The sequence below is a fragment of the Carassius carassius genome, chromosome 48 (assembly GCF_963082965.1).
Source record: "Carassius carassius chromosome 48, fCarCar2.1, whole genome shotgun sequence".
Lineage (NCBI taxonomy): Eukaryota > Metazoa > Chordata > Actinopteri > Cypriniformes > Cyprinidae > Carassius > Carassius carassius.
In genome coordinates, this window is record NC_081802.1 from 15,278,202 (window position 1) to 15,306,058 (window position 27,857).

At 39.5% G+C, this 27,857-nt stretch overlaps 2 protein-coding genes across 5 annotated transcripts in view; both read left to right on the forward strand.

Moving 5' to 3' along the window:
• The window catches only part of LOC132131587 (85/88 kDa calcium-independent phospholipase A2-like), a 22,256-nt gene extending 12,322 nt beyond the window's left edge, over positions 1–9,934 (forward strand). Inside the window, exons 8-18 of one of the 2 annotated variants that reach the window (XM_059543650.1) lie at positions 326–434; positions 1,067–1,183; positions 2,026–2,116; positions 2,195–2,358; positions 2,509–2,659; positions 5,585–5,721; positions 5,868–5,942; positions 6,142–6,296; positions 8,579–8,746; positions 8,908–8,981; positions 9,589–9,934. In XM_059543650.1, the coding sequence (XP_059399633.1) occupies positions 326–434; positions 1,067–1,183; positions 2,026–2,116; positions 2,195–2,358; positions 2,509–2,659; positions 5,585–5,721; positions 5,868–5,942; positions 6,142–6,296; positions 8,579–8,746; positions 8,908–8,981; positions 9,589–9,733 (1,386 nt within the window). In that variant the 3' untranslated portion in view covers positions 9,734–9,934. The remainder of the gene's footprint in view (positions 1–325; positions 435–1,066; positions 1,184–2,025; positions 2,117–2,194; positions 2,359–2,508; positions 2,660–5,584; positions 5,722–5,867; positions 5,943–6,141; positions 6,297–8,578; positions 8,747–8,907; positions 8,982–9,588) is intronic. The other variant, XM_059543651.1, reaches the window with a different exon arrangement.
• Positions 9,935–13,300: 3,366 nt separating this feature from the next.
• On the forward strand, positions 13,301–27,469 carry LOC132131421 (brain-specific angiogenesis inhibitor 1-associated protein 2-like protein 2). 3 transcript variants are annotated; one of them, XM_059543435.1, is made up of 15 exons: positions 13,301–13,658; positions 13,777–13,837; positions 14,201–14,276; positions 14,716–14,802; positions 17,703–17,764; positions 17,891–17,962; positions 18,043–18,132; positions 18,755–18,886; positions 19,007–19,111; positions 21,951–22,032; positions 22,132–22,339; positions 22,432–22,494; positions 22,559–22,961; positions 23,352–23,407; positions 27,094–27,469. In XM_059543435.1, the coding sequence occupies exons 2-15, from the start codon at positions 13,784–13,786 to the stop codon at positions 27,167–27,169; spliced, it is 1,566 nt and encodes a 521-aa protein (XP_059399418.1). In that variant the 5' UTR covers positions 13,301–13,658; positions 13,777–13,783; the 3' UTR covers positions 27,170–27,469. The 3 variants fall into 3 exon arrangements, with proteins under 3 accessions (XP_059399418.1, XP_059399419.1, XP_059399420.1); XM_059543436.1 differs by having other exon boundaries at positions 22,562–22,961; XM_059543437.1 differs by having other exon boundaries at positions 21,981–22,032.
• The last annotated feature ends 388 nt before the right edge of the window (positions 27,470–27,857 follow it).

Sequence of the window (27,857 nt, forward strand, 5' to 3'; positions counted from 1 at the left end):
GTGTGTTTGTGTAAAGAATTTTAGTATTACAAAATTATTTTTTATTTATTATTAATATGTATCTATGTGTATTAATTTATGAAAGTTTGTATATATTGCATGATGACTAAAAATAAAACACGGTTATTAAAAATTAAATAAAACCACTTTTGTTGGAACAGTGTGACACTCTTTAAAGGATAAAAAGGAGAATTAAAGACAACTGTAATCACACTCTAGTTGACTGAATATATATATAGATTTTTGAAAGTTAACAGAAATTGTTGGTATAGAGAGCACTTTTTTCAGTTTTTTTTCTTGTATGCTGTAACCTCTGGTCCCTCAGTTGGACCACATGGACCTGATCAAAGCTCTCATGGTGTTTGGAGCAGATGTCGAAGTTCACAATGACCTGGGAGAGACACCGGGACTCATCGCAGCCCGTACCAGCAAGGGTGAGAGAGATGTGAGATTTGACACCCAGTTGAAGGCTAGCAGAACAGTCACCAGTGTATTCAAGCTCTTCAGTTTCTGGTTGCACAGTGTCCCTGAGCCCTTTGTTTAAGTGTGCTGCTGCATGACATCTTTTGAGGGGTTTGCATGCAAGCATAACATTATTTTTATTGTTATTCTCATTTGTTTATTTATTTTAAGCAATATATTTTTGTTCAAAAATTTTTTTAATTCATTACAATTTTAAATAAAAAATTGTTTTTCTGTGAAAAATACATTTATGAGTAAATTGATTTACTTTATTTTAAATATATACATTTATTTATTAAAAAAATATGTATGTATTATTTTTTTTTTATTATACACAAAAAGTTTTAGACTCGACTGGAAAAAAATGGCAGAAGCTGTCTGATAGTTCCTGATGTTTTGATTGGTTGTAGAAATTCTTGTGATTGCATGTAACAGCCTGCGTGTCGTGATAGTTTTTGCATATCTACTGTAAGTTTTTGACTACAAGAATGAAATGTCATGCTCTTTTGTTTTGTCATTCATGCATTCAGTTAACACATACTCTTTCTTTCTTCCGTGTGTGTGTGACGGCATGTGTGTGTCTAACCCTGCGCTTCTGCTGAAGGTCCCAACCGTAAGGTGCTCTTGAACATGCTGTGTAGTGTAGGGGCCGAGCGGTGCAACCCCCCCTCCCTCAACAGCCCTGTCCTCAGTGTCAACAAAGCTCCGCCTCCTGGCATAGGTAAAGCCCCCGCCTCCAAACTTTCTGCTTTCCCGCCAGTGTTTTTAACCTCTTTCCTTCAGTCGTCTTCTGTTGTTATTTTATGTTGTTATTTCAGCAGTGTTCAGAGGAACAAGTGTGACTTTGTTCCAAAACCAAAACCAAAACCTGGTTAGCTACTGCCTACATAGGCTGATGAGTGGCCGATTTGGAACGTTCTACATTGGCAGCAGCTCTTGCGTTATGCAAATGGAGTTCCTCACATGAAGAGCACTCATCTCACGAATTGATTTTAATAATGTTCTGGCGTTAGCATGCTGCTAAGCTAACAGCAAGACACTCTAATTAGTGGAAAAATGCTGAAATATTCAGTAAAATAATAAGTATATTTTGGCACACTTTTTTTGTTATTTATTTTATTTTTTTGTTAAAGCTTCCTTTGGTCATAAAAACCAGATTTGCATACCTAGATGCCCCGTTTGACTCATTCAGATTTGTCAGTAGCAGCTGCCATCTTGGAAAGGTCAACATTTTGGGTTGAACTCAAACAATCACTCACCAGTCTACTATAATTACACATCTATAAATGCCATGACAGTGTACAGCCTATGATGCAAACCGGCGAGACAACAGAGGGTAGTGTTTCACATTTGAGAATGCTGATAAAGCATGGTGCTTGTTGCATCATCACTTGCATGTGTTTTTACGGGTGGATCTTGACCTTTTCAGTTTGACGGCGGCCATGCTTTTGTATCACACTTATTGCAACAGCGGTCTCTAGGTATTGCAAATCTATGATAGAGTCAACCTGCCATCAGTTGTGCCATCGCTGCTCTCATTTCTTCCCCATAATTGGTCCAAAGGGTTTGATGACATCATGCACGTGGCGGCAGCTGTCACGGCCATGAGTCGTGGATTTGCAGAGGTCGATGGGCTCCAGACAGGAAGCAAGAAGTATGTCACATACATTCAACATTGATGTGAACCAGCCTACACTGGATTGATTGCTCACTTGCTTTTCTTTTTCTCAAGAATGGACCGATTGCTGTGTCTAGATGGTGGTGGAATAAAGGGACTGGTTCTGATCCAGATGTTGATCGCTTTGGAGAAAGAAGCAGGACGGCCCATCAGGGAACTCTTTGACTGGGTGTCTGGGACTAGCACTGGTGGCATACTGGCCCTAGCTATTATACATGGTATTTGATGTAGTATTTACTATTTATAACATCACACTGACCAATCAGCATCCAGAACAGAATGATCTTTGATATATAATTATAAAATATGTTTTTGTCGACTGTGTGTACATGCGTCAGTATAATTGTGTTTGTTGTATTTGTGAGCAGGTAAATCAATGGAATATCTGCGCTGTCTGTACTTCAGGATGAAGGAACAGGTATTTAAAGGTTCTCGGCCATATGAGTCTGGCCCTCTGGAGGAATTTCTCAAAAATGAGTTTGGAGAAAATACCAAGATGACGGATGTCACTCACCCAAGGTACTTCTATTTAAGGTTTGGGATTTTAACATAACCAAACAGCATGAAAACACCCACCCACTTATTATCTAGCAACAACACAACATAAAAACAACTGCCTAGCAATCCCCTATCAATCACCAGAATGCCCAAGCAATTCAGATCAATCCACTCAGATCAACAACAGCTTAATAACCTCCCAAAATACAAGTGTGACGATTCTGAACCAAGCAATTTCCTTGAAACCACTCGAAATGCCCTAATAACTCCTTAGAAACCCCTCTGAATTTAAGAATCTAGCAATGTCCTTACTGCCAATGTTCTGGCAATCAGCCTAAATGCCCATGCGTCCGTTCACAACATCATAGCAATATCCTTAAAACCACCCAAAACACCCTAACAACTGGCTAGCAAACATAACTTCTTAGCTATGCCCTTGCAAAGACTCAGAACACCCTAACAGCCACCCAAAGCCTAGCAAATAACCTAGCTAGAATTTCCAATGCCCTAGAAACAAACTTGAACACCCTAGCAATGCCCTACTATAGCAACCACCCAGAACTACTTAGAAATGTCTCAGTGATGACCCTGAACACACCACCAACCATACTAACCTAGCAACACCCTTCTTCTGAATGTTTTTTTTTTTTAATAGGCCAATTTAATCGTGAAATCAAAATTGTGAATCGATTCGTGACTTGAGTGAACAGTTACTTAGTTTATATACTACAAACACGCTTTCCATTTTAATCACAGAATAAGGCTAATAGCTTATGCGCTGTAATAAATACTATGTCAGTTAGCACTGTTTCATTCATATACTTAACTGGAGAAGACTTTAAAAACACACATACCATATATTGTCGCAATCATTTATTGTCTTCATGTTTCATCAGTTGTGGTTTATGCTTGTTTTTCAGCTTAGCTACAGCAATAGTTGGATGTCTTTGTCAATATTAGGGGTTTCCTGGCGTGTTATAAGTTATTACTACTTCTTTGAGTCTGTTTTGGACTTTGTGCTAGAGCGCCCGCCACTGCAGGGTGCCACCATGGAGGCATGAAAGAGCCGTGGGTTGCTGACCCCTGACCTAGAATAACATAGCAAACACTCAAAATTTCCTAGCTATGCCTTAGCAACAGCCCAGTACACCCTAGCAATGCAACCACTTATAAAGTCTTTTTTTGACAACTCTCAACACCCCTTATCAACTCCCAAGTACTCCTTTGTAATGCCCTAGCAACTATAGCCTTTACTCTTTCACATTGCATTACTGAAAGAACACCAACTTTATTTTATCTTATTATTATTACAACCCGAATTCCGGAAAAGTTGGGACGTTTTTTAAATTTTAATAAAATGAAAACTAAAGGAATTTCAAATCACATGAGCCAATATTTTATTCACAATAGAACATAGATAACATAGCAAATGTTTAAACTGAGAAATTTTACACTTTTATCCACTTAATTAGCTCATTTAAAATTTAATGCCTGCTACAGGTCTCAAAAAAGTTGGCACGGGGGCAACAAATGGCTAAAAAAGCAAGCAGTTTTGAAAAGATTCAGCTGGGAGAACATCTAGTGATTAAGTTAATTGATATCAGGTCTGTAACATGATTAGCTATAAAAGCTTTGTCTTAGAGAAGCAGAGTCTCTCAGAAGTAAAGATGGGCAGAGGCTCTCCAATCTGTGAAAGACTGCGTAAAAAAATTGTGGATAACTTTAAAAACAATGTTCCTCAACGTCAAATTGCAAAGGCTTTGCAAATCTCATCATCTACAGTGCATAACATCATCAAAAGATTCAGAGAAACTGGAGAAATCTCTGTGCGTAAGGGACAAGGCCGGAGACCTTTATTGGATGCCCGTGGTCTTCGGGCTCTCAGACGTCACTGCATCACTCATCGGCATGATTGTGTCAATGACATTACTAAATGGGCCCAGGAATACTTTCAGAAACCACTGTCGGTAAACACAATCCGCCGTGCCATCAGCAGATGCCAACTAAAGCTATATCATGCAAAAAGGAAGCCATATGTGAACATGGTCCAGAAGCGCCGTCGTGTCCTGTGGGCCAAGGCTCATTTAAAATGGACTATTTCAAAGTGGAATAGTGTTTTATGGTCAGACGAGTCCAAATTTGACATTCTTGTTGGAAATCACGGACGCCGTGTCCTCCGGGCTAAAGAGGAGGGAGACCTTCCAGCATGTTATCAGCGTTCAGTTCAAAAGCCAGCATCTCTTAAGGTATGGGGGTGCATAAGTGCATACGGTATGGGCAGCTTGCATGTTTTGGAAGGCTCTGTGAATGCTGAAAGGTATATAAAGGTTTTAGAGCAACATATGCTTCCCTCCAAACAACGTCTATTTCAGGGAAGGCCTTGTTTATTTCAGCAGGACAATGCAAAACCACATACTGCAGCTATAACAACAGCATGGCTTCGTCGTAGAAGAGTCCGGGTGCTAACCTGGCCTGCCTGCAGTCCAGATCTTTTACCTATAGAGAACATTTGGCGCATCATTAAACGAAAAATACGTCAAAGACGACCACAAACTCTTCAGCAGCTGGAAATCTATATAAGGCAAATATGGGACCAAATTCCAACAGCAAAACTCCAGCAACTCATAGCCTCAATGCCCAGACGTCTTCAAACTGTTTTGAAAAGAAAAGGAGATGCTACACCATGGTAAACATGCCCCGTCCCAACTATTTTGAGACCTGTAGCAGAAATCAAAATAGAAATGAGCTCATTTTGTGCATAAAGTTGTAAACTTTCTCAGTTTAAACATTTGCTATGTTATCTATGTTCTATTGTGAATAAAATATTGGCTCATGTGATTTGAAAGTCTTTTAGTTTCCATTTTATTAAAATTTAAAAAACGTCCCAACTTTTCCGGAATTCGGGTTGTATTTTATCAACAAATTTATCTTCTCTGTTTTTCTCAGAGTAATGGTGACTAGCGTTCTTGCTGACAGACATCCTGGTGAACTGCATCTGTTTCGTAATTACGACCCACCAGCCCTCCAAAGAGACCCTCCGTACACATCTACAGCCACATTTCAACCCCTTACTGTGCCGAAGGGTAATTCTCCTGCATACTTTCATTCTCGGGATGTCGTTACACTAATTATCTTTGTGCCGGTAAAAATGTATACGTTCGTGCTCTGGGTTTCTTAGTTATCTTCAATCTCAAAATAAGGCGTAAAAGCTTCATTGTGACTGTTGCAGGGTGGGAGGACGAAGATCTTTTGCTATTAGGATATACTCGACCTTCCAGAAAGCGTAGGAAGGTGACGGATGAAGGTGTGTGTGTTTTTTGAGAGAGAGAGAGAGAGAGAGAGAGAGTGTGTTGAACAGAAAGGTCACAGTATGCATGATTTCTGCTGTTTGGTGCACAGTCGTACCCAATGTTGGAACTAAGGGGTCGTTATTTTGTTCGTGGGAGGCTAATCAACTTGTGCTCTCTTGGTTTTCTCGCTCAGTCACTTCCTCTTTCTTTCAGAGCAATTAGTTTGGCGTGCCGCCCGATCCAGTGGAGCTGCTCCCACTTACTTTCGGCCAATGGGTCGTTTTCTGGATGGAGGGCTTCTGGCCAATAACCCAACACTAGATGCCATGACAGAAATACACCAGTACAACAAAGCCCTGAAAGCACAGGTCTGATTCACAAATTTGGTCACAAGAATGACCTGTTCAAGACTCGCTTTTAGCTAGAAATGTAATTGACTGCAACACGTTTCATTGTATTGTCAACAACATTTCGTAAAATGGGTTTTAGTTAGTATTATATAAAACTTCAGCAGAGAATTCATACATCCCAACAAATCCAGTGGATTTCTCATAATGAGTTTTGAAAATCAGATGTGTCCTAAAGCCCAAAGTATGCTTTGGTATTTATTTGTGTGTTAATTTTCACCATCCGAAGACAATGCACCTAATGTTTGCTCCAAGTACGATTTTTCAAAGTTGGTCTGCAAGGTGGCAGCACTGGGCTCAAGAGGCCCCGTATTTATAAGATAATACAATCGTTAACTTGTGATTTTTAACTTTATATTGATATTTTTCTGCTTCTCTTCTTCGTGTCGCTCCCTGCCTTGTGCTCCTGATCATTTTCTTTTTTCAGTTTCTTTTTTTAGAAATTACACTTTAAGAGCACATAAATGGCAAAACTATTTTAACTGCATGCGCCATGCATAATTAATGCCTAATGATAATGTATCATAATGTCATGTTGGACTAATTTTAACACTTCCTGCGTCATGACATGTTGCCAAATCATATGATTTTTTGTTAATTTCAATTGTATTTTATTCCAACATAATTTTTTTCAGTTCGATGATTGATCAGTAGCCTACTAAAATTGTTAACTGTCAGATAGGGCTGTGCAAAAAAGCGAATGCGATTTTCATGCGCATCTTGTCAGTAAAGGCGCTCCTGTGATTAGAAGTATATCTCCAGCACGTGCGTTCAGATCAGGGTTGCCAGGTTTTCAAAACAAATCCTGCCCACTTGCTTCTCAAAACTAGCCCAATCGCGTTTCCAGGAGGTTCCCCGATGAAAAATTTCGTCCCGGGGTTAAAATACATGTTCTTTGGCAGGGTTGCCTTGGTAAAATTCGCATTTTAGGGGCTAAACATCACGTTATAGGTATTGGGGTCGCTTCAACCCATGGACATGAAAAACAACCACGGACTTGGCAACACTGGTTTAGGTGAGCGGCATTTACTACACAGAGCTGTAGTAAACCGACAAGCTACACAGAATCGCTTTCAAAATCAACACAGAATCGCCTGCGATTTTGAAATCGATTTTGTGTGGCTTGTCAGTGAACTACGGCTCTGTGTAGTAAAGGCCAACCAGTGTTGCCAAGTCTGCGGTTGTTTTTTATGTCCGCTGGTCGAAGTGACCCCAATACAAATAAAGTGATGTTTAGCCCCTAAAATTATAATTTTACCAAGGGAACCTGCCAAAAAAATTTGTATTTTATTTCCCGGAACAAAATGCGATTGGGCTAGTTTTGAGAAGTAATTGGGCAGGTTTTGTTCTGAAACCTGATCTGAACGCATGTGCTGGAGATATACTACTAATCACAGGAGTGCCTTTACTGACAAGATGAAAATAGCATTTGATTTTTTGCACAGCCCTACTCTCGAAATTATTTTGCTTAATGTATGGGTGTAGGAAAGCCTGATGGTCACAAGAGGACGCACTTCTGACCAAAAAAATAAGCAAAAAAACTTTCCTGCAGCGCCTCCTAGTCATTTTGTGCCCGGGTTACTGAAACCAAACATTTTTAAAACTCCTGTCAGGGTAAGGATTTTCAAAAACTGGTTGCAGTGTTACTGTGTAGACAGTGTAACCGGAGTTTTGGGATTTTTACGTCAGAACCTGCGCTTTTATCTCCACCTACTGAAAACTTTTTCAGGCTTCTTATTGTCCAACATGGCTTTACGGTTGAGACTATATCGCCACCTGTTGGTTTGGCATGCTCTTGACAGTGCATCATAGCGTGCGTTTGGATTTTCATGTGGACGGAGATTTTTTTTTTTAAACGGAAGAAGAAACAACTGTTTATAAAACGACCTGTGAACATGTGCACATGGCCTAAGACAGGGGTGTCCAAACCTGTTTCTGGAGGGCTGGTGTCCTGCAGAGTTTAGCTCTAGCCCTAATTGAAAACACCTGAACCAGCAAATGAAGGTCTTCAGACTTACTAGAAATTTCCAGACAGGCGTGGTGGAGCCGGATGAAGCTGAACTCTGCAGGATGTTAGCCAGCACCCCTGGTTAAAGATTTCAGCAGATGTTAAGATGCTAAACTAAACTGTTTTTCTGCTTCAAATGAAACCCAGTGCCAGCCCTGACTAGGATCTATTGGACACTGTTGAAATTGTGTAAATGTATTCTAGTTAAAAGTGCATCTTTTTCTCACTCCACCAGGGCCGTGAATCAGAAGTGTGCAGGTTAGGCGCGGTTGTCTCATTGGGCACCGGTAAACCTCCTCAGGTGGCAGTGAACTCTGTGGACGTTTTCAGGCCTTCAAATCCACTGGAGCTGGCCAAGACCTTCTTTGGCGTCAAAGAGCTGGGCAAGATGCTTGTGGACTGTGTGAGTTTATGTACAAACCTCACAAAAACCTCCAGTTGCCTATATAAAAGTACCATTGTTTTAGGTGCAAGTTGTAGTCACTTGTTAGTGTTGGCTGGAGTGAGTCATGCCAATGGTATTTTTGATAAAATGCGTGATTTTTATTTTTGTGTTTATGTCAGTGTACAGACTCGGACGGTTGTGCAGTGGACCGAGCCCGAGCGTGGTGTGAGATGGCTGATATAAACTATCACAGGTCAGTTGTGAGCAGCTGATCATCATTCACAGCCTCATTTGAACAATTATTCTGCGGTTTCTGTAAATCTCTGCACCCGTTCTGTTCTGGAGGTAATGATGACATTCTCTTCCTTCTGTCTGTCATCTATTCTCTTCTTTTATACATCGTTCGTTGTATACTATAATTCTTTTTTGACTTGTGACCTCCAATGTCTCCCACCGATTCTATCATTTCATTTCGTTTCCTACATTTTTTTTATACGTCTATTCCATTCCTTCCTTCCTTAACTTTTTCTCTTTATATAATTTCCTTTCTCATTCATTTCCTTCCTTCGTTCCCTTTTTTCTTCATTCCTACCTACCCTTCTTTTCTGTCCTTCCTTCCGTCTCTCCCTCCTTCCATCCTCCCTTCCATTTTTTACTTTCTTCTTTCCACTCTTCCTTCATTCTTTCCTGCATCCATCTTTCACTTCCAACCTTCCCTCCTTCCTTTCTACCTAATTTCACCTAATTTCTTGCCTCTTTCAATCATTTATTTTGTTTCTTTTCATTTCTACCTTTCATTCAATTTCATTACTAAATTTTGTTTTGTTTCGCTTCCACTTCCTACCTTCCTTGTGCTTCAGGTTGAGTCCTCAGCTGTCTCAGGAGGTGATGCTGGATGAGGTCAGTGACGCAGTGTTAGTTGACATGCTGTGGGAGACTCAGATGTACCTGTATGAGCACAGAGATGTCATACAGACCCTCTGCCAGCATCTACTGCAGCTCTGACAACAGCTTCCAGACTGAGGGCGATGAAGAGGGTTTTGGCGGCTTCATGTGCATAAATGATTTACCCTATACAAATAATGAATCTGATTACAGTAGTGTGTTTATGTTGTTGTGACATGTTCAATTAATTAATTTAAAGCTGCTGTATGTACATTTTTGACTCTACTAAAGCATAAAAACTATAATATGTTTGCATATAAATCCCTTGTGTGGTCTTCGGTCACTTAAAAAAAACCGGAGCTTCACCAAAATAGTATGAAACTTGGTTACTTTTATGGCACTTGGTATGTGAACACACAAAAATCAGGGCATGATTCGAAAAAGCTAAGTGGTTGTAAAAAAAAAAAACCAAATTGTCACACTCATGGCTCATGGCTAAAAATGACCGACCATTGAAAAGTTTGGCAAATGAAAAAAAAAAAAAAATTTGTGCGTACAATCTACAAATCCCCCACAATGCAGAAAAGAATTGCACAGCAATGAAGGGGTGAAACTCTAAAACATGCTAAATCTACACACCAACTCACACACGCACGCACATACACACACACCTATTACCTGGTATGACTGTAACACTGCAACTATGTAAATAATATCAATAATTCGACTACAGTGCAGTAAAACAGTGAACAGCAAGGAAGGGGTTACACTTCAAAACATCAAGAGTGTGAAACAAATGCATCTACTCACACACACTTACTTACACACACTCCCAGACACACACACATACAAATTTATATGTACTCAAATGAATTGGTATGGCCATAACCATATAACCAAAATGAGTCAGAAGACTGAAATAAGAGGTTAAAATCAGAACAGACACAAAAGGGATAAGCTCTGATAAAGCATTCTTGTTCATTTTTGTAAAAAAAAAAAAAAGATTTTCATAGAATTGTAATGTTTTGTGTGACAAAATGTATTTCTGTGTTCAGGTTTGAATGTAGTAATAATGCAAAAATTATTGAATAAATATTAATTAGTAACATCAAATTCTCTCAAAATACAAAATAAAATATATTCTTGAACAAAAATATATTAGATTAATTTACTGAAGAAAAGAAGTTACATTTTAGGTGTCCGGTCACTTTTGATCGCGAAGACCATGAGTGTGACGTCCAAATGAGGAACGCACTTTGAAAATGTTTTCCTTTGAAAATGTGCCTCCATGCAGGAATGTCAGGCCCCGTCCACATGGAGACACGCTGTATTTCGCTGTATACACATACATTTTGTATCATATAGGCATTTTGTCCAAACAGATCCGACGTTTTAGGAGAGTGAAACCGATAATTTTTTTAAAACGGGTCCCAGCGTGGATAAATTTGAAAAAATCACTGTTCCGTTTTGTCTGGGCTGACGATCCGTATATTTTCTGAAACGATGACGTCATCAGCTCATGTCTTGCCCCTAGTCAGACACTGACTGTCTTTTTATTAACTAACATTGACACAGATTAATAAATGTATTGTTCCATGTTCTGAAGGTTTATGCGCATAGTCCAAGTTTTCTTCTGTATCTCTTTGGTAGAATTACAGCGCCACATGGTGGTCTGGCATGTATAGCCTACATCGTTTTGTGGTTTCGTGTGGATGCAGATATTTCTTGAAATGATGGGGAAAAAAAGATTGGATGGGGAAAGCTCTGGCTTCGTGTGGACATGGCCTCTGTTTTGGTTTGTTAAACCTAGCTCAACCACTCGGTGTCAATCCTACATAAGCCTCTTTCACACTGCACATTGGATCCGTAAAATTGCCAGAACATTGGCGGGTCGCCTTCTGTGTGAACGTAAACACGTCCTGGGATTGATCAAAAGGCAGAACTAATGCCCTAAAGGGCGTGTCGTAGTGATGACGCACGTTATCGCGTGACTCTTTTACCAGGTGTTTTGAAGGAAAGATCAACGTTCGCGACGAAAAAACGTGCAAACTGTAATGAAGCAGAGATCAGTTAGTTCCTCACTTTCCATGCTGAAGCTGAGATCGTTCGCCAGCTTCACTGAAAGTTAACATGGTTAACGTTTTCGACTCGTACATTACAGGTCACGCCCTGATGTCACGTGTCATTATGGGACCTTTACGGGTTGTGTGTGAAAGCACGCACATATTCCAGGTAATCACTGGCAGTGTGAAAGTGCAAAATCTAGCGACCCGGGAACAATTGCCGGGACACATTACCCGTGTATTTTCCGGAATCGCAGTGTGAAAGGGACTATACAGTACTCTTAAATGCAGAATATATATATATATATATATATATATATATAAACACACTCACACATAATAACATGCTTTCCCCATATGTTTTGTATGCATCATAAATACCAAATTGGATCAAGGTTAATATTATAACATACATGAAGGCTTCATAGTGTCATTTTATATGATCCACCAGTACCCAATCCAATATTTGAACTGTGATATATGTTTATATTGCAATACATTTTATTAAATGCTAAGTTAGCATGTTCTGTGTTTGTCATTTGCACTGATCAAGGTGCAGTAGGTGCTTCCTTTAAAGCAGTGTTTTTCTCCTTGTTTATCGATATGTAGGTTAATTTTGTTAATTATATCATGTGTGACATTGGAAGGGAAACTGACTTTTTTTTTCTCCGGGAAGTTTATTGGACTTGCGACGATAATGGTCAAACTATAACCACTGTGACTGAATACTGAGTAGTTCCTTTCATTTACTAATTGTAATGCATTTATCCTTACACTTGGAAATTATCTTCATAACGTTTCTGTGTGATGTCTCTCTGTCATTTGTGTATTTGTCATGTATAACCTTGCATACTTTTACATTTGAAAGCAGCCGCTGGTAATATCTGTGAAGTATAGCTATGATGTATAAAAAATATGATCTAAGAAAATGTATAATATACATATTTAGCAACAAACATGCATTAAGTATAACTTGAAAACCTCTTGCATTCTCATTTGCCTTGTTGTGATTTTGTTTGGTTTAATGATATTTTACATATTTACAGTTCACTTTTCTTCAAAAACTTGATAACTTATACTTGACACTGGACTTCCCTGTTGTTCAGAGACCAAAATAAGCATTTATTCACTTTATACCTACTGTATAACCTGCTGCTGTGGCACTGATTCGAACCCTTTTACTGAAGTGATGTAAACTTAAAATAAAAAAAGCACAGATGATTATTAAAACTGGTAGTATTTCTGTGGTTTCTATATGTGAAATAATGTTTTTTCTGTATATATAAAATGTGATTTTACTGATATTTTAGTAAAAATAAATACTAATGCAACCTAATATAAAAGCAATCAGCATAGCCTACACTGTATCTACTGTATTATTTTTTATTATTATATAACTATTTAGTATTATTATTATTTCCTATACTATTATTTCTAAACTTTTACTGTACAATTAGAAGAGTCTTGGAGATTTATTTGTCAAAATGTGAGATTTGTTTTTTTTATTAGTACTGTATATTGATTAAAGGTAAACACCCAACACTTATATTTCTTTACAAATAAGTGCTTTACTTCATGCATTTATTTAATGTTTTACACAAAAATTTTGCAGTAAAAATGTCAAGTCACATTGATGCATGAAAGTTAGCAGTAATTAGTTGTTTTCCATGATCCTGATTGTGGTTGAGTGTCTCATTAGGTGTAACCAGCTAAAGTGTCAGTACAGCTCTTCTCTCAGTTAAAGTGTGTCTCCAGCCCGCCTGTTAGATGGCCGCCCTTCTCCATGTTCTGTCATGGGACAGGTAAATAATTTAAAACGCCAGGTCGTATCAGATGTGGACTCCTCGCTCTCTCTCTTTTACTCACCCTTTCTCGTCCTATAATAGGCATCAACAGAGACCTGAAAATCCCCATTATAGACATAAAGAGAGTGTGCCATCACACACAGCATAACTACAGTGTGAAAACTTTCACTATCACAGGTATGTAAAGCAATGTCTTCAGTGTTTTCCTGTAAATGTTATGATAATGTTCTCTGAAGTTGATTTTACATGTTCGTTGTAGTTTTGTGTGGCGTGTGTTGTGTGTGTTTTCCAACAGAAACAGAATGTCTGGTGCGAACAGTGACCTTCTACATAGATCAACCTTGAGTGTTTATAATGTGAGTCTTCTGATAGTCTCATTTAAGCCGAGATCAAAGGAGAACACTCATTAATTATTGATGTAATTACATGGCTCTCTGGAAAACTTGATTCTGATTGGTCAATCATGACATTCTGCTGGCAAATTTTTAAAAAAGCACTAAACTGTATAATATAAATTTATTTGAGCAAAAAAGAAAAGAAAAAACAGCCAAATTAAAAATGTCCATGTCCGGTAGTTAATTTATTTGGCAAATCGTTGTGTAATGAACAGCTAATGATTATTTCAAAATAAACCCCTTTATTTGTTATCTTGAAGCATATATTTATGATGCTCCAGCATTATTATTGACAGTATAATGGTGTTGTTTTGGATTATTCAGAACCTCATGGATCAGTTTAATCCTGGCTTGCAAAAGCTGGTTACTTTAGGAAACAGCTACATCAAGGCATTTCAAGGTGAGCATAATGTGTGTGTTTTCAAACACAAAGACTCCTAAAAGTCTATTGAACTTTTTGAATTGATTGTTGATAGAAGTTAAATATTTTTATTTTATTTTTTTTTACTATTTGTTTTGTTAAAACGTGTTTTCTTATTTTGTTGAAAATTAACGTTGTTTTCATTGTTAATTTTTATTATTATTATTATTATTATTATTATTATATTATTAATTAGCTTTTTGTTTTGTGTTTTCTTTAGTTAATTTATATTTTAAAATATACATAAAACAGTTATCTAGTCTGTTTGTTGAAGGTTTTAGAGGGGACTTGTCAGCTGGTCAAGTTAAAGAAAAGAAAAGCAGCTAACCACCAAAGTCTGGTTTTAGCTGTTATTATGAAATGCTGAAAAAAAATGCCTAAATTCATGATATTTTGTGTATGTGTGTATGTATCAAAGCTTTGGCTCTGACAAGCGAGGCCTACTTCAGTGCTCTTGCTAAGATGGGCGAGCAAGCACTCCACACGTTATCATCCAGATCACTTGGTAAGACTCAAAATGTGTGTTTTCGCATCTCAAAACCAATGCCAGTTGGGCAGATTGTGCAGCAAGATGTCCACTGAGTTTTTAATCTATACTTTCTGGCCGTATCAGAGCTTGTTTGTACTTCATGCAATAGATGTTTCAACAAATGGTGTCCAGTGGCAGATGCTTCCTCTCCTCTGTCATAAAACACAAGATTTGGCTAAGAGAGACATTTGGCTCACTGCCCATTTAATGAGTTTTAGTTCTAGTCATATGTACAGAGCGCTGTGGCTGTGATGAACAGCAGAACGAAGGGTTTAGAGGCTTTAAGATGGAATGAATTAAACAAGGGTCTTTATCTTTCAAAATAACTACAGGTTTATAAACCTGCATGTAACGGGAAAAGACAGGTGTGTGTGTGTGTGTGTGTGTGTGTGTGTGTGTGTGTGTGTGTGTGTGTGTGTGTGTGTGTGTGTGTGTGTGTGTGTGTGTGTGTGTGTGTGTGTGTGTGTGTGTGTGTTGTGTGTGTGTTGTGTGTGTGTGTGTGTGTGTGTGTGTGTGTGTGTGTGTGTGTGTGTGTGTGTGTGTGTGTGTTAGAGATCGGGTGTCCATGTGAGCATTGAGACTTAAATTATTAATGCATAGTCTCATTCTTCTACCCTTTTAAATTAATTGATTCACCTCAGCACATTACAATCATCATTACGATGCACATATAATAACCTTAATAAAAGATGAAAACATACTGTACGAGCTACATGGTAAATGTTAAGACTTTTCTTTTAAAACTTTCCAAAATTTCCAGAATTTATATAATTAGCTATAAGTAATTATAGGTATTTTAATCATAATAAATCCTTACTATTATTAACAAATATGCATAATTATACGAATGGTTGGTTAATTAATTTACATGACTTATTACCAATTCAGTTGAATCACTGTGATATTTAATATATTTTTTTAGTAAAAGTTATTAATAATGAAACTTCTGTCATAATTTGCTCACCCTCATGTTGTTCTAAACCTGTATGACTTTCTTTATTCTGAGGAACACACAAGAAGATATTTTTGATATATGTTTCATACATTGAAACAAATATTGTACATAAATTAAAAGTCAGTGGGGTCCGAAGAATGTATAATATTTTTTGGACCCCATTGACATTCAATATATGGACAAAAACAATTGAAACATTCTTCAAAATATCTTATTTTGTGTTTTTCAGCTGAAAGAAAGTCATACAGGTTTGGAACAACCAAAATGAGTGAATGATGACTTAATTTTTGGTGAACTATCCCTTTAATGCTAGATGATCATTAAATTCAGTTGCTTATTTCTGGTCTCTTAGTTCATTACGGTTCGACTGCATTAACTGACACAACCACAAAAGCTGGAGATCCCCATGATATCAACACCATTCCATGTCTGCACTTATTAAAGGTCCCGTTTTTCGTGCTTTTTTGAAGCTTTGATTGTGTTCACAGTGTGCAATATAACGTGTTCATGTTTCGCGTGAAAAAAAACATAATTTTTCACACAATTCACCTATCTGTATACCGCTGTTTTCACTGTCATAAAAACGGGCTGATGACTTCCTTGTTCTATAAAGTCCCTCCTTCAGAAATACGTAACGAACTCTGATTGTGCCAGCGGCTCCTGTGTTGTGATTCGGCAGCAGCTGAGCGCACGCTGCCCTCCTGGAAACGTGATTGGGCTAGTTTTGGAGTAGTTTTGAGAAGCAAGTGGGCAGGAGCATGTGCTGGAGATGTACTTATAATCACAGGAGCATTGTTACTGACGAGATGCGCATGAAAATTGCATGCGATTTTTTTGCACAGCCCTAACATCTACCGTATTTTTCGGACTATAAGTCGCACCTGAGTATAAGTCGCATCAGTCCAAAAATACGCCATGACGAGGAAAAAAAACATATATAAGTCGCACTGGACTATAAGTCTTATTTATTTAGAACCAAGCACCAAGAAAAACATTACCGTCTACAGCCGCGAGAGGGCACTCTATGCTGCTCAGTGGTAGACTACAGGAGCACTGAGCAGCATAGAGCGCCCTCTTGTGGCTGGAGAAGGTATTGTTTTCTCTTGGTTCATTTCTCTCGGTTCATGTCAAATTAATTTTGATAAATAAGTCGCACCTGACTATAAGTCGCAGGACCAGCCAAACTATGAAAAAAAGTGCTTATAGTCCGGAAAATACGGTAGTTAACAAAGCTAAACAGCGTTGCCCTTTGTGTAATAAGTTACAGAAACTGTTAAACGCACTAACTTAAATAATAAAATACACTTACCGGTCGTGGTCCATAAACAACGCCTTCTCCAGACAAAGAGGGAACTGCTCCATCTTTCAAGAATAATATTTGTGCGAATCCGGCATTAAACTGATTGAGATTGAGGAAGCTGTCCTTTTACATGTGCATTATAATTTTCGGAAACCGAGTTAAACATAAATTGTAACCATTAATCTCCAAGTGCAGTGTCCCTGGGAAGGCCAAACAAAGGTGACTGGACTCAGAGATGAAAATAACAGCGTTTCGACGACATGGCGACAAACACAAACACAGTTCTTCCTCCTTATCCGTCTGAGCGCAACAAGACCACGCCCCCCTTTTTGGGTATTCATGTGGGCGGAGGTTAGTCAAAAAACTGTTTTAGTGACATCATTACTACAGGAACTAGAGGGATGTAGTCCAAACGGGTCATTTTTTGTAGGCGAATTCTGTTAAATAAAATATCTCGCTTGGCATTGAACTTTGAGCTTTAGAATTTTACAGATATTTTTTATACTCTAACGACAACATTACACACTAACTAAAGTTTAAAACATGGGATCACGAAGAACGGGACCTTTAAATATGTATTCATGATCGATTATTGAATTAATGTATTTGTTGTTGCCCCAGGTGACGTGTTGATTCAGATATCAGAGACCCAGCGGAAGCTCACTGCTGAAGTGGAGGGTGTGGTAAATAAATCATTTTTCTGTCTTTTCAATCTTTATGGTTTTTCTGGTAAGTAAACCGTTTTTCCTTCAAGTCTCATTGTCTGATTGGATTCATAAACCGTCTTCATTGCTTCCATCTTCTTCCAGTTCCAATGGTTTCACATAGAGGTTCTGCAGGCCATGGACAAGAATGTGAAGCTGGACGAGGAATACATCGAAGTGAGTATTGAATCATGTGTTATGTATTGAGACATGTACATATATATGTATTAGCTGATATATTGTCTGTATATATGTAGGGCAGCCGTAGAGTTTATGAATTGGAAGTGAGAAATCAGGCTGCAGCACTGGAGCGACAGCTGAGACGTGGTGTGTTCAGAGACTCACTGGTAAGTTCATAAGTGTTCATACATGCATATTTGTGGGTTGATGTTATTTTGGTTTATAGATAAGTCACCCAAGTTGTCAGTTTTATGTTCCCTTTGTCTATAAAGTTTTCCTAAAGTATTGCATTGAATTTCATCAGATGTGTTCGCTCTGACAGTGATTACGTCATTGAAGGTCACCGTGTCGTTGTATTGTTAGTTGCAAATTCAACTGTGGCGTGCATCTTTATCAAAAGGTGGATCACGTAATCTTTACTGCCTACATTTCCATTGGTTGTAGTCATATTATGCCACTGCTCTGTTGAACTTTATTAGTAATCGCCAGAAACCACACAAGTCTTAAACTTTTCACTGGGAATTTCAGGTGTAAACATAACTGTACAAAATTGTCTTAGGGGTTGCTCACACCTACAGATTGTTATGACAAGATGTCTGCAAGTCATTGATTATCCGTGACAGCTGAAGATTTGAAGCTACATATGCAAAAACTACCTTTGGCAATATGACAAAGCCGACTTCAACTTTTTGCACAATGTGGCAAGTGCCACTGTGAGTGAAGACAGTGAAGCTCACTAGGTTTTGGAACAGAGCCTGTGTCTCAGTGCGTGTGTTTGTGTGTATGCAGGAGGGCAGTGAGTACATGCAGTACCTGAGGCAGAGCCAGCATGAAATTCTCAAAGAGGAAGAAAGGAGATATCGTTTCCTTGCTGAAAAACATGGGGGACTTACACAGTCACTACTATACCTTATCAACAAGGTACAGCTGCTTTCCACTGGAGTTCATTAGCCAGTGTGCACTCAGTCATATAGATCCTCTTTCCAGTTCCATCCAAACCTTATCGGCTTATTGCACAACCATCTTTCCGTGTGTTGACAGACGGGAGTATCTCTCCAACAGAGAGCAGATGGTTGGAAAGAAAAAGTCAGTGAGAGCAGAAGTTCCAGACCTCGAACACCCACTCCATCAGATCAAGAAGCTCAGGTGACACTGGAATGATGGGAATGAAGAGTAACTGCTCATCTTTCCATATTGACCTATTTTTCCATGCACTTTTAGGCTAACTGCCGAGCCCAGACATTTCCACAATCACATAATAGAACAGATGGGTAGCTTTGCGTGGTGTGCAGAATCCAAAATTAACTTTTTATCACATCTGTCAATTTAGGGTGAATTTACAAGCCATGAAATTGTGTTTTGCATCATTTCTAGTTGTAAAATGTCATTTGCAATACACAACTTGTTTTTGCTGGAGTGCTTTTTTGCATATAACTAGGAGACAAGCAATTAAGAAAGTAAAAAAAAGGGGAAAAAAAGAAAAGTTTGTGTGGCTAAACTACAATTGTGTGTTTTTAATATACTATATATATATATATATATATATATATATATATATGTATATATATATATATATATACATACAGTATATACAGTACAGACCTAAAGTTTGGACACACCTCATTCAAAAAGCTTTCTTTATTTTCATGACTATGAAAATTGTAGGTTTTACACTGAAGGCATCAAAACTATGAATTAACACATGTGGAATTATATATGGAATTATATACATAACAAAAAAGTGTGAAACAACTGAAAATATGTCATATTCTAGGTTCTTCAAAGTAGCCACCTTTTGCTTTGATTACACTCTTGCTTTGCACACTCTTGGCATTCTCTTGATGAGCTTCAAGAGGTAGTCACCTGAAATGGTCTTCCAACAGTCTTGAAGGAGTTCCCCGAGAGATGCTTAGCACTTGTTGGCCCTTTTGCCTTCAGTCTGCGGTCCAGCTCACCCCTAAACCATCTCGATTGGGTTCAGGTCCGGTGACTGTGGAGGCCAGGTCATCTGGCGCAGCACCCCATCACTCTCCTTCTTGGTCAAATAGCCCTTGATGCCTTCAGTGTGACTCTACAATTTTCATAGTCATGAAAATAAAGAAAACTCTATGAATAAGAAGTTGTGTCCAAACTTTTGGTCTGTACTGTATATACAGGGGCGCCCCCAAGGGGTGGCCAGGGGTGGCCGTGTATAAACTCTGGCCACCCCTGTGGCCACCCCTAGGATTATTTGCAGTGGGTACTATTAATTTAAATGCAGAATGTCAATTCAAAATAGTTTAAGAAGTGAAAAAAAGTGCAGCAGCTACTGCAGCCACAGTTTTGCATCTCTGAGCAACATTAAAGTGTTTCGTTCCTGAATGAATAAACCGTTTAAATGATTCGGTTCAATCGCAATGACTCACTTATTTACAGTGACTCGCTGCCACCTATTGGCGGTTTTAATTTCACATTTTATGGAACCTTTTCATTTTTTTAATAATTTCAAACATCAGTTTTCAATGTTTTATCTTTAAAATATCAAAACATTATTTATGCATTTGTAACTGCAGGTTAAAGTATTCCATGTTCCACGGAGCTGCATTAAACAGTGTGTAAAAACATCTGAATAGCACTTCAGATGCAGCTTCTGTTTTATCTGCATTGCAAAGATCAATTTTGTTGATACTGATTGCATTTGCTTGGTAACAGCCCAAATGCAAGTATTTGACCTAAAATATGGTGCACACTTTTAGAAACAATGGTGTAAAGGTAAAAAAAAAAAAATCAGGTGTCAGCACAATTAAAAATAAGATATCAGCACAATAACACTCAGCAAATTAGTGTAATTATCGTTATCGATAAAATCCTAGAGCTCACACATATAACTTTTTCTCTATATTGCAAACCCTTAATTTTTTTTCCTTTATTTTAATGTGCCACCCCAAAATTTACTGTGGCCTCATTTGGCCACCCCTGTTAACATTTTCTGGGGGCGCCACTGTGTATATATACTTTTTTTGGGGGGGGGGGGGTTGTTTTTAGGATTATTGTATAATACATGTTCTACTTTCCTAATAACCCTGCTAAAAGAAATACAGCTAAAACCATCCTAAGCTTTATTGGCTATTTCCGTAGCTGACCATCCTTATGTAAGATTTAGCAACACCTAACAATCTCATCTGAGTCTGACATTAGCATATTGCTAAGCTACCATCGTAATACTTGAACAAACTCAAACAGTCTCAGCACATTGCTAAGCTAATGTCACAATACTTATTATAATAGCGTCTGTCATTAGCATGTTGCTAAGCGAACATCGCCATAGATGTGTATAGGTAGATGCAACATTCAACCACTCCAGACACGTCAGTGTGTTGTCACTCACAATAATAAACGAGTTGCCACAACATTGCGCAGCCTCTGGTGGTAAAAACCACCTGAATTTAAACTTTCACAGGTGTTGGTTTGTGGTTTTAATATATATTTACTCAGTATTACAGGTTTTTAAACTATACCACCTTCTAAATGTTTTGTTAGCTAACTGCTTTGTCTTGTTGTATTCTGCTAGTCTAGCAAAATCATCTTCGTAAGTCTATTGCAGATATAAATATTCATACATGCATATGTTGGGTTGCAGACACACAGGCAACATGCTCTTGAGTGTTCACGAACTGGTTTTGACTGTTCCAATATGGCAGACAGCTTACTTTTAGCTGCCCATAGAAACAGCCACTAATAGGACATCTTCCTATATGTATCTATCAACAACTCAATAGTTAAACTCTAATATTCTCAGTTGATTCTAATAGAGTCTGATGTTTGCATATTGCTACTTCAATGAACTCTAATAATTTCAACTTATTCTAAAAGTTTGATAAGGGTCCATTAGTAAACATTTTATATTTACTCTGATAAGCCAATTGTGTGTCATATTTCACACTTTTGTGTGCTGTTTAGAAGCATTGTAACCTAAAATTCTGGTCTGTCTTTATGTTTCTTGCAGTTAAAGAGCTCTCTGGGCTCTCTGCTGCAGACTGGAGACAGAGAAATGGACCGTGAGCCGCTGGGCAGAGTGCCCTCTAGAGGTCTGGAGATTGCTCACCATATTGACTCCATAAAAGTCAGTGTGTGATTTACCCTAATGTCCTGTTAAGAATGACTTTTTTGTCTTAATTTCTTCTCAGCTCCATCTCCTCTCCCTAGCCGTTCCCGCTCCAGCTCTGTGGGCGAGTCTTTGGGTCTAGGTGGCGGGCGCTCAATGAGGACCATTGTGTCCCATCCCGCTTCATCCAATCCAGTCCTGCTGCCATTTGCCCGTGGTGACATGGTGACTGTGCTTATACAAGAACCACGCAATGGTTGGCTGTACGGACGCCATGACTCAAGCCTCCGGTGAGAGTGTTTACTATCAGTATCATTGCTAAAGGTGCGGTCACACTTCCCATTGCTTTACCATTGTTTTTTTTGTTTTTTTCTTCTTTTAGTCAAGGCTGGTTTCCTGCTGCCTATGTGGGATCTACTGAAGACTTTCTACCTTTGGGCTCAAGGTAACGTTGAGTATATGAGTACTTAAATTTATATAATTTTATGCTAACGTCTTGACATTTTCAGTAGCACGTCGCACCGAAGCCACAGCATGAACAACCTCCTGGAGCCGACCAGCCAATCAGAATATTCAGACACCCAGGGCTACAGTGACATCCCGTCTCCAGTGGTACCTATGCGTCGTGCGTCGGCTGATCTTCGTCCAGTTTCTCCCCTCCCTGAAAAGAAGGCGGAGTCTAACAACGAGGTCAAAAACAGTCAGAAAACCTACAATGAGATTCCGCTTCCAGCCGCACCGCTCCGCCGTGGATCAGCTGATATTCGACCAATATCTCCCCTCCCTGACAGGAGGGCGGAGTCTCATTTTGAGAGCAAAGTAGAGCATAAAAATTATAATGAACTCCCGCCTCCGGCTCCGCCCCTTCCAAACTCTCCTCTCCCTGAGCGAAAGACCGAATCAACCTCTGAGGTAAGTGTTGAATCTATGCTGTAGTTTTCCATCAGAGGCTGTATTTGTATGAAATTCCTTTCATTATAAGGTTAAAATGTCAGCAAAATTTGAAATTCACGATGATGTTAAATATTTGATGTATTTAAAACTAGCTTATCTGTTTAAAACTAGCTTAATAGATTATCTATAGCTCTCACAAAGAAAACATAGGGAATTCTTTTAAAAAGGCATCAGACACCAAATTGAATCATTTCCATTGAATGTGCTATGATGATTTGCAAAAGAATTTTCTGAGTCAGATTCAGTTTCTTGTCAAGGCTCTCATTCGACTTTATCTTGGATGAGGTTATTAGTGATGTGTAATATGTATTTTGTGTGAATTTGAGCATTACAATAAAATCTGTTCAGTGTTTGCAGAGGCCAACCACTCATGGACAACCACCAGAGCACCCACTTTTTCCCAGGTATTACACACCTTGAGTCTTTGAGTTTTAATTTTCAACAGAAAATTCAAACAGAAACAGAACAGAAACTAAGAAATATGTGAAATTAGTTCCCTATCGATACTCTAAAGACTGAAGCCTTTTTAATAATGTCAAGTCAAATCAAGTCACCTTTATTTATATAGCATTTTAAACAAAATACATTGCGTCAAAGCAACTGAACAACATTCATTACGAAAAACAGTGTGTCAATAATGCAAAAGTCTATAATGCAGTGTAACTGCATGGCCATTGGTTCATGCACTAAATTAAAAACTAAGCAATTGCTCGGCAGCAGAGCTGCACAAGCCTATGGCGACGAAGCCTGAAAGAGCCTTCCAATACGGGCAGGGCCACCTGGCTATATAGCAGGCATGTTGTTATATTATTCTCAGATTTCTTCATCATCAGCAACAATGACGATCTTCAATGAGACTACAAGACTTGAAGTTTCGCAATAGAATATTTCGCCACCTCTCGCAGCCGCCTTCAATACCCGCAGCAGGGGTCTTGCGGATCCCCTGCCGCCATCCGGCGATCTCTGAAAGAGCGAATTTAAAAGAGATAATATAGCAGCATTGTTGCAAATGCCGCCCCATTTCTGTCGCTCGTGCACGGCTCCCCTGCTTGCCGCTGATGGTCATGGCGAGTGCATCTCATGCCTAGGGAAATCCAATGCTGAGGATGCGCTCAAGGAGACAGAATGTCCTTATTTCAAAGATATGAGTCTCTCCTCTCTAAGCTCACGGGTATCTTTCTTTTCAAGAAGCGACCTGCCCCTCGCAACCTCCCATTTTTTTCCTTCCAGGAGCCTGCGAGGTAAAAACAACGGGGCAGAGGACTTTGCACCCGGAGATGAGCATGCTCACGCCGGCCCCAGCCCCACCCCTGCATGCCTCACTCTCTCAGCATAGAGAGGATTCCCCCGTCCTCTTCTCTCCCAGCCAGACCAGCATTCCTCAATGGCTGATAGCAACTGTTTGGTGGGAATGAGTCCAATGAACTCACTTAGTCGTGACTCGCCCCCTACTCAGCCCGCCTACATGCCTTCTCTTCCTTCGCCCTCATGAGGGTCAACAGCACCAAAGAGAAGAGGTTCAACAAGATGCCTCCCCTGGATGAGTCTGTGGCTGCGTGTCTTTGCCTGCTCATGGCTATTGCCTGGAAGGCAAAAGTCACCCACCCGGACAGGCTATGCATCTGCTGGACAAGCAGCCTTGGCGTTTCATTCTATGGTGGTCCTACAGGCCTAACAGGCCAAAGTCCATCCCAGACCTCTCAGTTTTCAGAGAGCTGTGTAGTACGAATGACCTGGGTTTATGTGCCTTCAAGGCCATGGCCCAGGTGATACACAGGTCCATGGTCAGTCTAGTGGCATTAAAGCTACAGCTGGACCTACCCCCAAGCAGCCTCTGTTGTGCCTCCAAGCACCCCGTTCAGTTCTGGGTGCGAACGGCAGTGTGTTTTTGATCAGCTCCGCTGTTATAATGGGAAAAATAAAACACAAATATTTTCAAAAAGAGAGTAGATTTCCTCTTCCGCTTATCATTAGTATCAGGTCATTAATCCAACCCATTGCCACATGGGCCGAGACCTGGGAGGCCATCCCCGGAGTGTCAGACTGGGTTTTGGGGATAATAAAATGAGGTTCCCACATTGGTTTAGACCAAGGACGCACATGTCCTGAGCTCCGAGGTGGTGAAATTACTGGTGAAAGGAGCCATAAAAACAGTTCCCCCAGGTCAGAGCAAGTCAGGCTTTTACAGCCATTCTTTCCTAGCCCCCCAAAAGAGATGGCAGTCTCTTACCCATCCTCAATCTCAGATGACTGAACTGTGCCCTTATGAAATGGGCATTCAGGATGACTACTTTGAAACAGATCCTCTCGCAAGTGTGCCCATGGGACTGGTTCTTTTCTCTGGATCTGAAAGAAGCATACTTTCACATCCAAAGCGACGAACTACTCTCTCACAGGTTCTTTCTCCTCAGCCACTTGGAATGCCTGGGTCTCAGGGTCAATTTTGCCAAGAACGCTCTGTCTCCCTATTCTTTTGGTAGCCCCTCTCTGGAGGAACCAACACTGGTTCGCTGAGCTGTCCCAGCTGCTTTTAGCAGCTCCATGGCCCATTCCCCCTAGGACGAGACCTCCTCTCTCAGACGAACAGAACGATTTGGCACCCCCAGCTGAGCTATGGGCTCAGCACATCTGGCCTCCCGATGGGAGCATGCGGACCTCCCTGGGAGTGTGTTAAATACAGTCTCTCAGGCTAGAGCACTGTCCATGAGATGCCTCTATGCCCTTAAATGGTAGGTCTTCTCTACCTAGTGCACGTCCCGCAGCGAAGACACAGCTTCCTGTGACATACCGCTAATATTGTCCTTCCTGCAAGAGCTGTTCGACAAGGAGAGTTCCCCTTCTGTGCTCAAGGTCTATGTAGCAGCCATAGCAGCTTATCATGCTCCTTTAGCTGGCCAATCTGTGGGCAGGAACAACCTGGTTGTTCGCTTCTTAAAGGTGTCAAGGAGGCTTAACCCGACTCATCCCGCTACAGTCCCTACATAGGATCTGTTCACAGTCCCGAGGACTCTAAAGAGCCCCACCTTTGAGCTGCTACAATCGGTTGACCTTCGTTCCATGATGTTAAAAACCATTCTGCTACTGGAGTTAACATCGGTAAAGTGGATGGGAGATCTACATGTGCTCTTTATGAGCCACTTTTGCATGAAATTCAGGCCCAACAACTCTAAAGTAGTCCTGAAACCAAGGCTTGGGTACATATCTAAGGTGCTCTCCACTCCATCCAGAGCACAGGTTATAACTCTGTCAGGGCTTCCTCCCTCAGAGGATGACCAGGAGTTGAATTTACTCTGCCCCGTTAGGGCTCTCAGGATCTATATCGACCATTCCGCCCCAATCAGGCAGTCGGAACAACTCTTTATATGCCTTCCTGTGCTCTTGGCCCTCACCAAGTGCCGAGGCTGTAGGGGGGTTTTGTTGGATAGTTTACTTATGGCTGGGCTGACCTCTGCAAGTTTTGCCTTATTTCCTCCTGCAGGGCTTCCCTGCAAATTACTTGGTCCCTTTGTGCCCCTTGTGGTTCTTAAGGCAAGTATGAGTCGTTCCTCTAAGCATAGCACGGGGGGATTGTACTGGATGCCCATAGAATCCTATGGCGGCAAGCCCACTTATACAGTATAGGCAGACGGCCCCGCCCATATTGGCAGTCTCTAATGAGATGATGAGCTCCGCTGCCGAGCCATTGGTTCTTTTTTAATTTACTGCATGTACCAATGGCCATGTAGTTACACTGCATTATTAAAAAGACTTCAGTCATTGAAGAAAAAGGAGTTTTCCCATAGCGTCTTAGCAGACTCGGTACTCATTCACATATCTCCGGGAACCGAGGTTAAGTTTGTAACTTATGACAAATAATTTATAAATAATAATAATACTTATTAAACTATGCGCATATATTTCTCCAGTGAAATATGTGTGTATGTTTAAAAATGGCACGCTAGTATTTCAATAAAATACTGATTTAAATAAAATATTGCAGTACTATTGTAAAAAAAAAAAAAATTACAGTAATGAGTATTTATTTATCATTACAGTCATTACAATTTGGGGTCAAATGTGCTTAATTGTGTTTCATCTTCCTGTTTCCTAGAGGATCAAATCCTTTTGCCACAGTGAAGCTCCGTCCCACAGTCACCAACGACAAATCGGCACCAAGGATCCACTGACAGTCATTGCAAAACATCGCCTGCACTCTGACTGGTTCAGAGTCTGCACTAAATGTCTCAATTTGTTGATAAGTATACAATTTAAGTCAACTTCAATATTAGAATGAAAAGAAACTTAATTAAATGGCACTTTGTAAACTAACTTAGTGTTTAATTTGAATGGCTATTTCCAGCTGTATAGCATCATTCAGAGCATTATTTAAATTTTCTTTCAGCTAAGTCGGGTGACCTAAATCTTTTAAAGGGGTTATTTTATGATAAATGGAATTAGGCATACTATTAAAACATTGTCCAAAAAGGACAAATGTTACAGAATAGCTTTATGACATCAGATTGATGAACACCTAAGTTTCCATATTTACACATCAACACAAGGGAGAGGGTTAAAATGGTCATAAATATTAAATGGACTAAAATAATCAACATAATTGCAAGTCGAAAAACGTTTTGACTCTTTTAAATTCATAAATTCATCGTGTTGTTTTATGGTGTTAAGTCTGATTACTATATTTGTTTTCATGTGTGCATATGTGTCTGAATGTTGTGTATTTGATATTTATAATATGTATATGTTTTTGTGAGTGTTTTTAATAGGTTTAGAACAAATTTTACAAAAGTTTTTTTTGTTTAAGAACTATTATTCATTTATTACGAAGGAACAAATCATGTATATTTATTGTGCGATTGT

Coding starts and splice junctions, on each gene's coding strand:
- LOC132131421 (XM_059543435.1), top strand. CDS start 13,784: ATGTCTGGTGCGAACAGTGACCTTCTACATAGATCAACCTTGAGTGTT. Junction 22,033..22,131: donor GGGCAGAGTGCCCTCTAGAG/GTCTGGAGATTG, acceptor ATTTCTTCTCAG/CTCCATCTCCTCTCCCTAGC. Junction 22,495..22,558: donor TTTCTACCTTTGGGCTCAAG/GTAACGTTGAGT, acceptor TGACATTTTCAG/TAGCACGTCGCACCGAAGCC.